The sequence below is a fragment of the Nansenia antarctica genome (genome assembly GCF_963989245.1).
Source record: "Nansenia antarctica genome assembly, chromosome: 20".
Taxonomy (NCBI): domain Eukaryota; kingdom Metazoa; phylum Chordata; class Actinopteri; order Argentiniformes; family Microstomatidae; genus Nansenia; species Nansenia antarctica.
In genome coordinates, this window is record NC_137693.1 from 8079881 (window position 1) to 8097380 (window position 17500).

A 17500-nucleotide genomic window follows, 5' to 3' on the forward strand; every position below is an offset into this window, starting at 1 on the left:
CCATTCCGGAAGACAATCATTCCAATTACAAAACAAACAGAAATCCCATGAGGAGGAAAAGAGCAACTCCAAATTAACAAACAAGAATTTCCAACTTAATAGGTGGCGTGGTCATCTCGGTAATTACCCACTCTGTGGCTCGAAAATGAAGAAACATCTAGAAGGTTAATTGCTTTTCGGTCTGAAAGGCAGCGTTGCTACAGAGTGGCAGAGTGGAAATTGAGAGTACGTCTGTTTTCGCCTACATATCAAAAACACAAATCTTCTCCAACAAACAGAGTACATTGGGATCAATATGAATGCGGCACAAAACCCCAAATAGCACAATTGTTTGGAGAAAAATGAATGTTTTCACTGAAAAAAACAAGGATTTATTGTTATGCTCGTGTCTTGGTATGCAAAGCTGAATACCAATATTCTCCCTATCCTCAAAGTTGTTCGTCAGTATGGCCGTCGAAGCTGAGTCTCCCATTGGTGTTCGGGCCCGTCCGCACGCACTGCCAAGGTGTCACACAGTACCACGACCTGTCAATCAATCGCTATGTTCTGTAGCACACATCTATTGGGAAGAGACGCGAAAAAGGCCGACTGCAGTATCTTCCTTTAGCTTTCTTTATTAAAATAATATGATTTTGTCTTCCTAGCACGCAACAGCAGGGAATAGGGAAGACAAGAGATGTCTCGTCGTGAGCCTTCTTCCTCTGTGCGGGTGACATCTTTGACAAAAGTCTTAAACCATCCCCCCTCCCCCCCAACCAAACCCCTGTTGATACGAAACAACAACGGCAGCGTCGGCTACTCTCGTCGCTGCATCTGTGAAAATGTTGCGCTCCCCCCCCCCCGCCTCTTTTTCCTTCCATCTCTTCCTCTTTTAATATGGTTTTATTCTATGGCTTACTCGTCCTTGTCATTTCACTTTATGAATATTTATGAATGATTGGTATTATAATTAAGATTGTGCAAACCAACATTATGTCACACAGCGAATAGAGATTTATTCTATTCTATCCTAGTCTACTGTATCTTAATAAGCATTTTGGATATTTACTGTGGCAAAATGTTTGAATGAAAACTCAAGGCAATAATAAAGTGGAACGTCACTGGGGACACTCAAACAGTCAATCAAACTTTTTCCATTATATCAGTATAAAAAAATAGCCCCCCCACCCAAAAGCTAAAATATCTATATTTACTAGTCTCCTTTGGAACTTCCAATAAGCTTTGTTGCCATGGTATTCTATGATTATGATATCACTTTACCAACATATTGGATATATCTGTTGAAACTCCCATTGAAGAAACTTACTGCATACTGTTTGGGGACAGAGATAATAGAGAAAGACATAAATATAAACCTATTATCAGACCACACTAAAAAAATCAACAATATTATTGTTACAGATAATGATGACCTAGATGCTGTGGATCTCAGCTGTTGTTGAAATAAAGAAGATATGTTGAAAGAATACATGGAAATAAACTGAGCCAGGGAATAGGAACTAGGGAGGGAATAAACAGATCTGAAAACAATACAGTCAAGGTTGCCTCAATGCCTGCCTACCTGCCTGCCTCCATGCCTGCCTCAATACCTGCCTCAATACCTGCCTACCTTCCTGCCTGCCTCAATGCCTGCCTACCTACCTTCCTGCCTGCCTCAATACCTGCCTACCTACCTGCCTGCCTCCATGCCTGCCTGCCTACCTTCCTGCCTGCCTCAATGCCTGCCTACCTACCTTCCTGCCTGCCTCAATACCTGCCTACCTACCTGCCTGCCTCCATGCCTGCCTACCTACCTTCCTGCCTGCCTCAATGCCTGCCTCAATACCTGCCTACCTTCCTGCCTGCCTCAATGCCTGCCTACCTACCTTCCTGCCTGCCTCAATGCCTGCCTACCTACCTTCCTGCCTGCCTCAATGCCTGCCTCAATACCTGCCTACCTTCCTGCCTGCCTCAATGCCTGCCTCAATGCCTACCTACCTTCCTGCCTCCCTCAATGCCTGCCTGCCTTCCTACCTGCCCCCTTGCCTGCCTGCCTCAATGCCTACCTACCTTCCTGCCTCCCTCAATGCCTGCCTACCTACCTTCCTGCCTCCCTCAATGCCTGCCTGCCTTCCTGCCTGCCTCAATGCCTTCCTGCCTGCCTCAATGCCTGCCTCCCTCCCTCCCTCCCTGCCTGCCTCAGTGCCTGCCTCCCTGCCTGCCTGCCTCTCTGCCTCCCTGCTTGCCTGTCTCCCTGCCTGCCTGCCTGCCTGTCTCTCTGCCTGCCTTGCCTGCCTCCCTACCTGCCTGTCTCTCTGCCTGCCTAGCTAGCGTGTTGTTGTTAGTGCTGCATTGGGATGGTGAAATGACTGTGTCTCAGCTCCGCTAGGCTACGGGCTAGAATGACAAGGATTAAAATAAATTGCCCAACATGAGCGGTGGGAAACCTTGAAAAAACAATACGAGTAAAAGCATAAATGTCAATTTGGAATGATAAAGGACACAATCTAGACATGGCGGGCGTGCGAGAGAGAGAGAGAGAGGCCCCCAGACAGCACAAGGTAATAGAAATAAGAGATTTCTACTGTGACTCAGTCTGCTTAAAAAGGAACGAGCGAGGATGAGAACAGAGGGGCGTTGTTTCTCTCCATGGTCCTCCATTCTCTCTTCCATTCGTTTTAGCACACACACACACACACACACACACAGGCAAACAGGTGCAAATATCCTCATTGACACACTGGCCTAAAGGGCAAATCTCAACACTGCGTGTGTGTTTGTGTGTGTGTGTGCGTGTGTGTGTGTGTGCATGTATGTGTTTGAATGATGGAACGATACTAGGCTGGAGTGTGAGCCAGGTTCTCATCAGGAAGCCGAAAGTGTATTGTCAGCTGAATTAATGTGTTTTAAGTGTGTTTGTGTGTTTGTGTGTTTTTGTGTGCGTGTGTGTGTGTGTGTGTGTGTGTGTGTGTGTGTGTGTGTGTATTGGATCATGGTTGAATGGGTCAACATATGGCTCAACGTTGTGTCCTGTATGTAGACTGATAATGGTGCAACTGAAGGCTCATTGTAGCACCATTAACATCTGGAATGTTACCTAAGCCTTCCGGCCCTTATTCAATCAAATGCAGACAATGATTTTCCAGGACAGGGTAAACACATACATATGGTCCATTCTTCTCGCATGGCAGTGATGAATGTGTGGATTCAAGCCCTCAAACAATATCTCAGGGTGAAACTGACACAAATGTTTGAACATGTTGACTTCCTGCACAACGGTAATTAATGTTGTTGTGTCTCAGCCCCTATCTGAAATGGATTGAATCGAGGCCTTAACGAGGATCTTCATCATTTTGCCTCTCATCTCCGTGCGACCTTCCCTGCTATTCCACATACCAGGCAGATTGGTCCAGCTTCTACCGAGGGAACCACTGAATACATTTCATTTCACAATAAAAAAAATATACATAGAGTTGCTTCAGCCAAGTATACACCCATTCAAAAAGACAATAAGCACAATAGACGTATCTCCATTGTGTTGCTCCTCTATATGCTGAGGGTATAATACACGATGTCGATATGCCAGGCCTAGCATTCAAACCGCAGTAGCAAAGACTGCATCATGTGCATCAGTGTCGCTGGCAGACGCCACAGCGTCGAGAGAGAGAATAGAGAATAGAGAGGATTAACAGTTCTGTTTCGGCTTCTGTTTTTCCACTGGGGGAACTTGTGTTCGGGGAAGGAGCTGCACAGTAGGCTGTTACCAATCCCTTTGGGCATCGGCGGGTGGCAGACAGGCGAGGGGAGGAGAGGGAGGAGAGGAGAGGAGAGGGAGGAGAGGGAGAGGAGGGCACCCCAGCCACAGCGGAGGAGGAACACCCCGGCGAGCGTCACGGGCCCTGATCAGGGAGAGAGAGGGAGCGCCGTCCACGCTTGAGAAAGCCGGGGATCATACACACCAGCCCCGGCTCCTCTACAGGGACACAGAGAGGATCTGGGAAGGCAAGCGAGCGCCCAGAGGAGACGGCTCTGTATCGGAGCACCGCTACTTAGCCACTGTCCCCTTGATCTTCTCTCTTCATGGGGATTTAATTAAAAAGCAGAGATTGCACTACTTTAGTAGCAAATGAAACACTGAGGCGGGCGGGCGGAGAGAGAGAGGAGAGGAGATGGGGGTGGGGGATGGGGGAGGGGGGGTGGGTGAGAGGTAGGTTTTAAATATTCAGAGCACAGCATTTCTCCGCCACGGCCACTCATCCCGGCTAATTAGAGAGTAATACGTGTCCACCAGCAGCAGCAAGCAGCAGCAGCAGCAACAGGAAAGTCAGACGACTGCAAATTCAGCTTGAAACCTTTCCAAAACAAACGGCCAAAAGCTGTGGAATTATCCACATCGTTGGACCCAATCTGAGGCCTTAATATAATTTACTCAAAATCGCTTCAAGACGAGACGCCGCAAAATTAATTTCACTTTCGGTCACCACAAAAGAGGGTGGAGAGAATGTGAATGATCAAACACACAACCAAGACGCCGCAGAGACCCCTGGTCCCCTGTTGGTAGAGATCCTTTCTGTTTCTCTGTGTTTTTTTTCTCTTTCTTTCGCTTTATAAATGCAAAGACACCCGAAAACAGAAAGAAGGGAAAAGAACAACAGATGAATAATACATGGGTAGCATTAGTACGCTAAGAGCCCCAGCTCTTTCCAGGACTGGTTTATGCTGCTACTGCGTCTACCACACTGCTCACATACAAGGCTAAACCTTTACACAGAGCGTGTGGATGTTGGCGTGAGACAGTCCCCAACACACACACACACACACACACACATCTAGACACCTCTCCTCTCCTCCACCACACCTGTGAGACAGTCAGGCCTGGGAAGCAGCATGTATGAGGTGCTAATACCGTAGCATAGGTAAGCGCTGAAACTAGGAACAAACAATGCATTCCAATTACACACACACACACACACACACACACACACACACACACACACACACACACACACACACACACACAGGCTTCGTTGATAGAACACGGGCAGGGCTGAGTAGGGAGGGAGCGATATGGTGGTATGGAGGCTTTAGGAACACTTCTTACTGTAGTATGCGTTTGAGGACAGGATATACTGTAGTAAAAAAGGTGGAATAAACACCAAAATATAAATTGTATAGATACAAAAAATCGCTGTAAGAATAATAGATATTTCACAAGAAAGAAACCCAAAATGATATGCGGTCATAATATCATTCTACATGACTTTAGTTTAGTGTTGAATCTGGGTTGGTTTTTAGACACCATCTGTGGCTCACTTCTGGTGTTCGCTCTGCTTCTGCACTTCTCTCAACTGTCACATTAATATACAGTAACACTCATCAGCTGTGATTCACACTGACGCCGCTAAATAAGTTATGAGGAGGAAGAGGGAAATTAGATGAAACGCAAACTCATGGGTGAGGAATAGAGGAAAGGACTAGAAAGTTGTCATAATGATTTAAACGAAATCAATAACTAAATAACGCAGGGCCTACAGGTAGTGAATTCCATCTCAGCTCTAGCTTTGGTGAATAAAACACATTGCAATATAAAGCAAAAAAATCAATGGTTTAAGTTATCTATTGTGTCAGAGGAAATTCACTTGTACAGTGCCTTTATAGCCTTTAGAGTCTTTTTAACGTGATTGTTGGTGAAATTGTTTCTATAAATGATAGATAGGCTGTGTTTGTCAATTAAAGAGATGACATAATTACACTCAATGAGTGCAGCTGGTGGAGCAAATCAAAACAAATTAAAGGACAATTAAAACACAAGTAACTAAGTAATTCTGAGATATCAAAAATGCATGATTGTGAGGAAGCGAAAATCGAATTTCAATTTGATAGTCAATTCGATATGTGAACTTCGAATAATTTCCATAATAAAAAAAGAGAAAACCTTCTTATTATTATATAATGTTTAATTACTGAATTAAACAAGACAGGAACAACTGGATTACTCTTCCTGCTACGACTGGTGGATTGATGATTCACTTGCTTAGTATTCAAATGTATTGATTGTAAGTCGCTTTGGAATAAGGCGTCTGCTAAATGCCAAAAATGTAAATGTAAATGAACAATAAGTCACTTCTCAATGCATGTAGGCCGACTGGAAATTCAATTCATTAAAGGAATAATGACGGAATTGACGCCAATGTCATTGGTTAACAATAGAATCCTTTTACTGAGTTTATCTGACATTCTTTTTACATTTAACAGACGCTTTTATCCAAAGAGACTTACAACAAGTGGATTTGTCATTTGGAAGTGAATCATCTAAACATCAGTCATCAAATACAGAAAACTAGTAGTGCCGCATCTCTCGACATCTCTAGCTGCTCTACATACCTAAGTATATACACCATGATGGAACCAACAGGGAACAAGAAACCAAAGCTGCACACAACAGCCAATTAAAAAAGCTAAGTCTTACTATATCCTGCTACCTGAACTGTGAACACACAACAAACTTAGAAGCACACTTCACAAAGACTCGAGACGTGTTTGTAATCTCAACGGAGCGCAGAATGACAGGGACGTATCAAGCCCTCGTTAGATCTGTCACTTCTATCACAGCTAAAAATATCCATGGGGTTAATAGCATTAGTAACATTGTTTCCATAGATAACAGAAGGGTACAATGTACTGTACAGTATATTGTACCTACATGTGCTAGCCCGACAATGTGGATTAATTGTCAGTCGTCACAAAACCACCTCTGACTATAAACAATACACAAATTGAGAGACTAGCATTAAGCGTAGCGTCTTGTACATTGCCGTGCCTGGCCATCAATCTCTTAGGCCTGGGACTGTATGCCATTCCACGTTGTAGCTACAGTGTCCCCTGGTGATATTGACATTTGCGTGAGAGAATCATCCATAGTATTCTCACCACCTGTCTGCCGGTTTATCTTCCTAATGAACTAGCTGTTCCATAAGTCATGTGTACATAGACATATGAAGACATATTTTGCATTCCAATACACTATTCATTAGACAATTTGGTAATACTTGTAGTACAGCTGTAATTACTCTATTGACACAATTGTAATGTTGTGTATATTCATTTTGTAATTACCTTCACATTGAGTTCAGCTATTTTTAATACTACTGGATGAGTAAAGCCTTTCTTGGCTGGTTATTTAATGTCAAAATCGATTTACTCCTTTACTTTGCATTCACAAAAGTCGATATTGATTTGCAATATTTCCCTATAGTATGATCTTAGAGACATATCAGAATCAGAATCAGAATATTTTTTTATTGCCAAGCATATTCGCACATACTGGGCGATTTCCTCATATACAATACACATTTTAAGATAATAACTATGTGTATATACCATATGATAAAACATGAATTAATCTCATTAATGCTGGTGAAAATGAAGTCAACAGTGCAAATAAAAATAAAATGGTCGTCTCACTCTCACCCTACAATGTCTGTCATCCAGGTTACGAAAGAGGAACATTTGGCCCTTCTGTTGCTGGGATGGTACTATAGCTGACACAGTGTTGATACGATTCTTAAGTGCTGAACAAATGAGAATAATATAAGTTCACTAGTATGCCGAAAGGGCATATTTTGAGAGGAATTTGCCATTTGCTTTAGATTCCAGTAAGAGCAAAGTATTGGCACTTTCTCTGCATGTGCTCCGAAAGTGGAACACATTTTCTCCAAATTGCATGAAGTTGACAAATTGCACTGTGTAAAGCCTGAGTTACTGCATTTCGCTGTACTTTTATGGTCCTACTCTGTCTAGCGGTCTGTCTGCCTGCTAACTCTGTTCATATTCAACAGACACACACAGCAGAAACTGAAGAAAGGAAGATAAAAAGGCCCCTCAGAAGAATACCTCACAAAACCCTCTTCCACAGGAATGTACAGGACAGAACAATTATTCTGTTCGATTGTCAACAACACGTATTACAACAACATACCGACAGAGGGATTCTTGATGATTCTATTCTATGAAATTGGTGTGAATCTTCTTGCTGCAGAAGGCCCTGAGGTAACCTCTGCGCTTATGAATGTGTCTGTTAGAAGATGACACAGAAGGTGAGGCAACACTGTAGTCAGTTTATATATGATTGATGCTGCTCCACTTTAGAAGGTAAACTAATTAGAGGGCCTGGATGCAAAGTCGTTTGAAATTGGCTATAATCACGTTGGGTCTCAAATTCAGAACCCGCCCCGGCGGTTTTTAATAAAGATTTATGACTGATCAAAGCCAAAGGTAATCTCATTAAGACTTGTGGACTTTGTTCCGGCAATAACTATTTCCTACTTGGTTTCTGAGAATCAGGTTTTTTTTCCGGTTTATTAGATCGGTTCGAACACTTAACACTTACCGATTTAGAGCCGTAGAAGAGGAGGGACATTGTCGCTTTCACGGCTTTCTGATATTAATTTCAGTATGCTGTACCATGTTGACTAGATTCTATAATTACAGGGCAGCTAGTGCCACTTTTATAAGTAAAAGCTCTCATGATTGCCCTTTCGCAAAGGAGTGGACTTCCCTCTGTGTATTGGGATTTAGACAGAGCCAAAGCCGTGTCTGTGACGAAAGGCCAGGGAATATCTATTTAGTCTCCGTGAGCTACTGAGATGTCGGCACGCTACGTTCACAGCACACCGAACAACACCTGACCTCTGACAATAGGAGGCAGTGGCCCCTCAACTTCAAAGCCATTCAGACGACAGAAATCAGATGAAGGAAAATGGACAATACCCACATGAAGGAGGAGAACCTGCGGATCATCCTGTTAGTGGAGGACTGTGAACTCTCAGACATGAGAATAAGTGTCTTCTATGTAGCTGCTAGCTGGCCCGGAAACAGAGGAGTCTGGGTAACGTACTACTCCTGGGGATAAGCAGAAATCGGGAACCTCCTGACAAAAGAGAGGCAACACGCGGCCCCTTTTTAAATCCCTGTTTTGGAATTCATAGGCGTCACTATGAATTCAAATGCTGATTTTTACAATAAAAGAATGAAGCAATAATAGAAAATGGTTGTTAATATGAAGGTAATTCATCTTCTTTTCATACAGAAATAGATCTGACCAGATTAGAAGCACAGGCCTACTGTCAACTACTTCCTCAAAATCCATTTAGTGAGTAAAGCAGGTAAAGAGTTAATAGATTGAAAATAACATTACAGATGCAGAACAGGTGACACAACACTAATGTTTCAACTTTTGTCAACTGTCAGTGTATACTGTATATAGTGTATAGTAATATCTTAAATACTTCGGTCAGTTTGTAACTCTCCTTCTTATTAACTGATACTACATTTATTGTGCCAGTCATATAGGGTTAGAGATAATAGTAAAAAAAGTACTACTAAAAGTCAAACTAAAGTACTAAAGCCTTGCGCAAAAAAAACTATAAATCTCTAAGATACAGTCAGAAAATGTACAAAAGAAAGCCCAGAGAAAGCATGGAAACACAGACAAAGCTTTCTCCCCCTGTTTCTCCTCCAGCCAGCAGACACAGTGTGGTGTCTACGTAATCGTCCCAAATCCCTTCCTTCCACCCTCCACTCCCACTGAGAACTGTGTCACCTGGGGAAGGCTCCTTCTGAATACCGACGTGATTAGAAACTAACAGCTGCATTTCGCAGGGCCTGGAACAAAAGCATACTCACAGGCAAAAATGTGCTTGCTTGTTCATGTTTTTGTGCACAAAGGCAGTTAGTTATTAAGGTCTGTATAATGGGAAAATGAAATAAGTGGGAGCATTGTGGCATCATTTCTTATGTGAAATATGTTTTTGAACAATGTTTTTTTGATAGACATTTAGATGAATCCAGTCGGGTGCAGGTTCCCAAATGTAGCTTAAATTCTGCAATTCAATTCAATAATACTTAATTAAACCACAATTCCGTTACGGACTGTAGATACGTACAGTATGCTATACCTAATTAATTTGTTAGCTTCCTTTGAGTTGAAAAATAAGTGTTGGATTTTCATTTTAGTAGGCCTACTGTACTACGTACGCCCTCTTCATTATGTCCAATAGAACATTTAAAAGCCTTGAAACATACTGTATGTCATTTTTCTATTTTATATATATATATATTATTATTATTATTTGTTTTTACATTTTTGGCACTTAGCAGATGTTTATTCCAAAGCAATTTACAACAAATGCATTTGACTAAGTAAGTGAATCATCTAAGCTCAGTCCAGGGGCCATTGTCAGTCATCATGCTAGAAGGTTCTTATGGATGCAGCGCAGCTGCCCCACTCACACATTTAGATACTTAGTGAATAATAAGTACTCATTATGTAATGACAGATTACGTATTAGAGATTAAGTACTCATTATGTAATGACAATGAATATGGAAAAGGTATGTGGTAAATCAGCCGCATTGCTTTGAAAATGTAATTTAATTGTATTTTACAATACAGCTTCACATTATTCTAACTTAGTGGCAAAAAAACATCATAAAATGAAATCATGATATAATAATACATCATGATTACTGTCTTAGAAAAACTGTGTGTTGTTCTGTACGAGAAGTGTGTTTTTGTATTACTGTGAGTGTTGTATAACTACTCATATTTCAAATAATCAATATTTACTATCATAGATAATAAAATGGGAATTACCATCAACGATTTGTGGCATTGTCAGTAACCTTTCATACATTATGTAACAACGTAAAAAATTAAGAAAAGTATTTCTCCAAAATCGACATGTTTCCCAGACTAAATAGACAGAAATAATCCTAATTAGAGGTATGCATGCCTAACTCGAAGGCTGAATTTTCATATGAATCTCCCATATGAATCAACTCATGCAACAATGCGTGTTTACTTGAAAGTCTGGACCACACACCCGGATCCCAAGTCTGCATTGGGCCCTTGGAGACCTACCTAGGCTGGCTATAGAGTGCTATAGCTAATCCTTATGGTACAGAGTACCTAAGACACATTGCTGTACATTCGCTAGGCGGGAGGTCTTACCCGCAGAGGGAGGCTGGGGTGGAGGGGCGCAGGCTCGGAGGAGGTATGAGTTGGGGGAGAACTCGTCGTCGGGAGGGGGGTCCAGCATGGTGTGGGGGGAGCTGCCGTCCAGCAGAGGTACCTGGCACTCCCTTATGATTGGGGGGACAGGATGGGGTGGGCCGGAGCAGGGGGGAGGGGGTGCAGGGGGGAGCAGGCTGGATGAGGGCGTGGGAGGTAGGGGGCGACCTGGGGAGAACAGGGATGGAGGGGAGGGGGAGGGAGGGGAGGGGAGGGGGAGGGGTACAGGGGTTATACACTGGTAATACATTCTAAGTTACTGGTCGACAACCAATTCGTTGTGGCACTTTATTTGACTGTGCAGGAAGTGGCAGTTATATTTGCTTTTGAAATTACTCAGAAAGATTGTAATTATACCGTAGTAACCTATAAAATACTGTTTCTTTCTTTCTTTCTTTGGGAGTGTGTTGATTTATTTTAAGGAATGCAATTTTGTGCCGTGTTACAGATAGATAGATAGATAATAATAATAATAATAATAATAATAATAATAATAATAAAATGGATAAAAATACTAAATAAAGACAGACCAATAACCAATACCATGTCAAATCCTAGATGCAAGACGCATACTAGATAAATACTAGTGGAAACAGTAGTGTAAAATGACGTGCTACCAATGAGTCTGATTGAGTTGACAGAAAAGACACAATCTTATCTCTGTTATCTCCACGTCCCTCTCTGCCACTCTCTATCATAGCTGCTGGAGCGTCACTCACACTTGTCTATGGACACAGTACCACACAGCTGAGCCATGCAAATAACCATCATGAAAGATAGGAAACAATTGAGAGGGAGAGAAAGGGAGATAGAGGGAGAGAATGTGACCGACAGTATTACAGTGCTTTCAATTCCTCTGAACGATAACCTTCCTCTTTCATAGCCGCAGACTGAAAGGAGGTCGTCTTTGATATACCAGATATGCAGGCTTTTCAAATGAATCATCATGTAAGGTCTTCTATTTGCGTCGGGGAAAAAAAGGAATCCTTGCGTTTGATTTTGACCGTGGAAAATACAGTGAGGGTATGACCGTTAGTTTGTTATTGATGGTAGAGAATGAAATCGTCTTTTTATTCGGCCATCATTGCTGAGGATCTTGACAACTTGTGCGGTCTGAACAGAGCGCACACCTGCAGTTATCCTTCAGCAACTCCAGTTCCCGTTTCATTCGCAGCAAAATGGCCGCCACAAACCGTAGACTGATTCACTAGGGGTCTTAAAGCGTCTTAAACCACTTTGAGGATTAAAGCGTCTATCATCGCAGGGTGGCCTCAAGATTCAAATAGTGAAATTCTGAAATTTTCAAAGCTCAAAATGCAACGTCAAAGGACCTTGTTCAATTCCTCTAGGTATTAAGCGAGTAAGTGCCAAATACCTCTAGGCCAACATAATAAATGGCGTTTGCCCTTCAAATAGCATTTGCCCTTGAAATTCTCTGAGTACAGCTACACAGTTACAACCAACCAGACGCCATGATTATAATATATCTAGTATTGTGAAACTACATATTATATTATAACAATATTTGGAAATTGTATCGCTACATACATCGCCTCAATGTGTTTGATGGAAGAAATGTCAAGGGGTGAAATATGGAATGGCTGATGAATGTGGAGAAATAGAAAGCTGCCTTGACAATTGGCCACAGTAAATTAGCCACAAAGGCTCGAAAGAGAATAGGAGAGGAGGGGACGGAGGAGGGGAGAGGAGGACAGAGGAGGAGGGAACGGAGGAGGGGAGAAGAGGAAGGGAGAGGAGGACAGCGGGGGAGACTAGGACTGTGACGGTCATGGAATTTTGGGTATCGGTCAATCGTTATGGAAATAATCGTTATAACTGTTTAGTTCCAACTTTTTACATTTAAATAGGCTACGCCTGCCCGAGGATGACCCTTCCCTCTGGTTGGTGTTTCCCCACATACATTGTGCGAAAGCCACTGTTGAAGAGAGGATAGTTTCAGTGTTTTAGAAATACCAACGTTGTGTTCCAACAGCCAAAATTGAGCGTGTGACACTCATTTTACTGGAGTATACACTGATATTGAGCACACGCGATGCACCAATTGTGGAAAAATGTGTCTCACAAATTGACAGTAGCTTGCTATGTGTCTGTGTGTTTAGTTAGAACACTGGGGAAATTGCTGCTTTTTGGATGGGCTGGATGGTCTTCCAGTGCAAAACATGACTGTAGGACTGTATCGCCTTGAATTATGCTTTTTGAAAAATGAACCATTTTCTCACGTTCTATTTTCAGTCATCAAACACTCGATTTTTTAAATAATCCCAATGTCAACCAACTAGGGTATTTATATATCATTGTTTATCTGAAGTGGAAGAGGATAATAATTTTCAGAGATAATAATAAATTCATAAAATAAAATAATGCTGGGCCTGAATACTCAAAACCCCCCAAACATAATTTGTTTGTTTAATGGCGCATGTTTCGAAACAATTATTCACCAGAAATATTAAAAGAGCGGCTGTGGCATCGCATGAATATGCAACAAACGATATTAGAGAGATGTCACTCTTCGAGAGAAACGGGGACGCAGGAGGAGGCAGCTTTAAGTTGGGGAGTAGGGGTGTTAGCTGTGACGCCTTGACACCAATACCTTGCCGACACCCCCAGGAAAAAAGCCACTGCATTGCAGAGATGACACTTTGTGCTATTGTACGACTGGCTTCTGGGACCCAAGTCGTTGTCATTCCGACAAGAAACGAACCGACATAAGCAAATGAAACGGATTCAAGGCGCCCCTTGTTTCTCAAGACAATTCTTATCCTCTCTCTCGACACTGCGTTTGGCATTCATCTGCTTTCAGTCAATTACTGATTTCATTCTAGTTTATATTCCGTACGTGAAGCACTTCCTCAGCGGGGGTGATTCTACCCACAGCCAGTGTCCTCTCAGATTAGTCTCTAAGGAGCATGTTTTGATGCAGCTCATCAAGATTCCAGCGCGTCGTAGAAAACACGCCATCAACCAAAGCCGCTGGTGTGGTGGTGGGATGGTGTCGTCGAGCCCTTAGTCCTAACAAGAGCCCTCGGAGCGGGTGACAACCCTCACTAATTAAATAAGCACTATTGACTTCCCTCCCAGCTGCCCTCGGTAGCCTACATCCATACGTTCCTTTGACATCTTCGTGGTATAGCATACAGCGTATAGCGATTTTTTATTTAACGAGGTAAACAGTGATTTTTTTGTTAATATGGGTTCGCCGTGTCATGTGGAGAAATAATAATAAGTTTGTGCTTTTGCGGAATAATAAAATGGCGTAAAGTCCCCGCAGTGGAAGAGGCCATTGCATCACTATCTCTGTGCTAAACAGAAGCACTCTTCAAAGCAAACAGCAGCAGTCCCCCGATGGACAGGGCAGTGGTGAGAGACTAGACATGCAGCACTGTAGACACACTGTGAGGTCAAATAGAGAGAGGAGAGAGAGGAGAGAGAGATAGGAGAGGAGAGGAGAGTAGAGAGAGAGAGAGAGAGGAGTAGAGAGAGTAGAGAGAGAGAGAGAGAGGAGAGGAGAGAAAGAGAGAGAGAGAGAGAGAGAGAGAGAGAAAGAGAATGAGAGAAAGGAGAGGAGTGTATCTTTTTTATTGACCATGAATCATTCTCCTCTCATCTCCACCACAGACCAGTTGTGTGTAACCAGTACATATGACTATCCACATCAAATAAGCTGGGGATTGAATGGAAGATTGGAGGGAGAAATCCGCCCCCTGTCAATAAGTATGAGAGAGGGTCTAATTTCCTGTCGCAGCGCGCGGATGCTTGGCGGAGGGCTTGGCGGAGGGCTTCCGCGTGGCTCCGTTGGGGCTAAGCCGGGTACACAACCGAGCTCTGTCTCGTCTTAAGACGGAAAGCTCTGACCAGATGAAGCTCCGGGACGCCAAACAGCCTGACACGAGGCGTTCTAAAACCTGGGGAATTCACGTCCCAGCCGTTCTGTTGACAGTTCGGTTGCCACAATTAGCTTCCTAGCGTATCAGATCACTTCGTTGACTGTGTCAAAACAGTTCCTTGTTGTTTTCTGTGAAGGGAATTTTTTGGGGGCTGGCGAGCTGGCGTCTACAGTTGTGTATCAAACGCTGGAGTCGCTTGATCGTCGTGTCACAACATTCTGAAACTGGGTCGGTTTGTGTCGCCTAGTCTTGGCTGTTGTATGTGTGGGTCTGCTGGGAAGGGGATGTTCATCGAGACTCGTTTAGATCTGCTGGATCAGTATCAGGACCGGTCCTGTTCTGTTAGCCTCTCAGTCACGTAATACGCCAGGAAGTAAACACCGCTACTGCCTCTTGTTCTCTCTCGCCACTCCTCTCGCTTCTCTCTCTCGTCCCACCACCTGCCCTTCCTCTCTAAACCTCTCCTCTCCCCTCTCGCCTCCTCCCCCTTCTTCTCCTCTCTAACTGCTTTGCCTGCCTGCCTGCCTGCCTGCCCTCCTCCCTCCTCCCCCCCCCCCCTCTTTTCCCCTCTGGTCCTGCCGGTCTCCCGCCGAGCCAGTCTGCACACAGCAGGTCTCGCTGTGACATTTACACAGATTTATCATCTCACTGTCCTCCCAAATCACACACACTGACAAATACTGGGACCTGAAGGAAGCCAGGGCCTGCTGCCGCTACGCTGGCTCGGCACAACACACAAGCCTCTCCGCCAGCCAGCCAGCCAGCGTCCTCCATGATGGATCTGAACACGGCTCCACACTCAGGAGGAGAGAGAGAGAGAGAGAGAGAGAGAGAGAGAGAGAGAGAGAGAGAGAGGGAGAGGGAGAGATAGAGAGAGAGAGAGACACACACACACAGAGACAGAGAGAGAAAATGAGAGAAAGAGAAAGGAGAAGAGAGAGAGAGAGAGAGAGTGAGAGAGGAGAAAAGAGAGAGAAATAAAGAGAGGGACAGAGAGAGAGAGAGAGGGGGGGTGATAAGTCATGACAAGCCAGCTCTAATGCGACAAGCTGGCATAAATCACTTCACGAAAATGTCAATCGGTGATGGTTTCAGTGACATGAAACTCCTTAATGTGCCTAGCCTTACAGCAGGAAATCACATTAGGGTTGTGTTTCAAGGACTGTATCATAGCCTAATAGTATCGGAAATAACGAAATGGTTAACTGGTGTAGAGTACCGTCAAAAAACTCTCTACGCCTTGACGTAATTGAAGTAATAGATGACTTTTTCTTATGATGACGGCTGGATAGATGACTCACTTACTTAGACAACATGTATTTAGTGACCAAAGTCGCTTTGTTTGGATAAAGGCTAAATGCCAAAAATGTAAATGCAATAGATAGATAGATAGATACAGACTGTAGATAGATAGACAGACATACGGACAGTCCAATCATGTACTCATCTACTTGTCTTCTAGATGTTTCTGTCCTGAGACCTGAGACAGTCAGAGAGACAGTAGCATCTTGACGTTCAGCGTGGTAATAAAACCCCACCCATGCGCGTCGCTCCTGCCGTTCGCACATTGTTGATGTTGTTGTTGTTTTTTTCAGGAGCACTCTGTGTATAATATGAACGCCGACTCGGGCACAGTTCTTCAATTTCCCACAAAGCCTATGGGTGAAATGATCCGCCGCAGCGTGCTACGTATATATGATGCCGTCGCGTGGCGGTGTGTGCTATATGATATATGAAATTACATGACAGGGGTGTCACAACGATTTGACCCCCATCTCTCCACCACTCCCCTGAGTCACTGAAGAGGTGGTAAACACGTCTCCTCCTCACATAAACGCGGACGGTTCGGAGGGAGTGAGTTATGAATGTTAGAGCGCAAACAATTCAACAGCCACCTCAGCCCCTCCCCCCCCGCCCCCCCCCGCCCCCCCGCCGCCCCTGTTGTTGGCTCCTGCAGTAACATACTGTGTCTGTGTGTTAGTCATGGCTGTGCTCATGATGGTGGGGGTCGTTTAACTGAATGTTTTTTCTTTTTATGAATAACACATTTCCTGAATACATGATTGTATGTGTTTTATCACACACGCGACCTTGACTATGACTCTCAGTATCCCCCCCCCCCCCCCCACCGTGGGATACTATGGATATGACAATGGAAAATGATTTTCTTTGCCTATACTATGATGACAATACTTGTCGGCTGCTCATCCCTGGTTACTGTGAGCACTCTATAACCATTGCACTATTGATGTTTACATTACTACCCTTATACTACTGTATATTGCACTATATGTCTCCTGACAGAGCTTCTTTTATACTTCTGCACTTTAGGTACTGTACATAAACAACCTCACTGTACATAGCTCACAACTGTACGTATATAGCCCATAACTGTATATACCTCTAAACTATACTGATGTTTACAATGCTACCTCTGCACATACTGTATATTACATAGTTACCTATCACTACCTCTTGTTCTATTTATATCATGCCCTTATATCACTATTTGCACTTCTGGTTGGATGCTAAACTGCATTTCGTTG

The 17500-nt window shown here is 43.5% G+C and overlaps 1 protein-coding gene across 2 annotated transcripts in view; it reads right to left on the reverse strand.

Moving 5' to 3' along the window:
• The window catches only part of tenm2b (teneurin transmembrane protein 2b), a gene marked incomplete at its 3' end in the record, with an annotated part of 183418 nt that overhangs the window by 75615 nt on the left and 90303 nt on the right, over window positions 1-17500 (reverse strand). For both annotated transcript variants that reach the window (XM_080550163.1, XM_080550164.1), the window contains exon 2: window positions 10990-11217. In XM_080550163.1, coding sequence (XP_080406289.1) covers window positions 10990-11217 — 228 coding nt within the window. The remainder of the gene's footprint in view (window positions 1-10989; window positions 11218-17500) is intronic.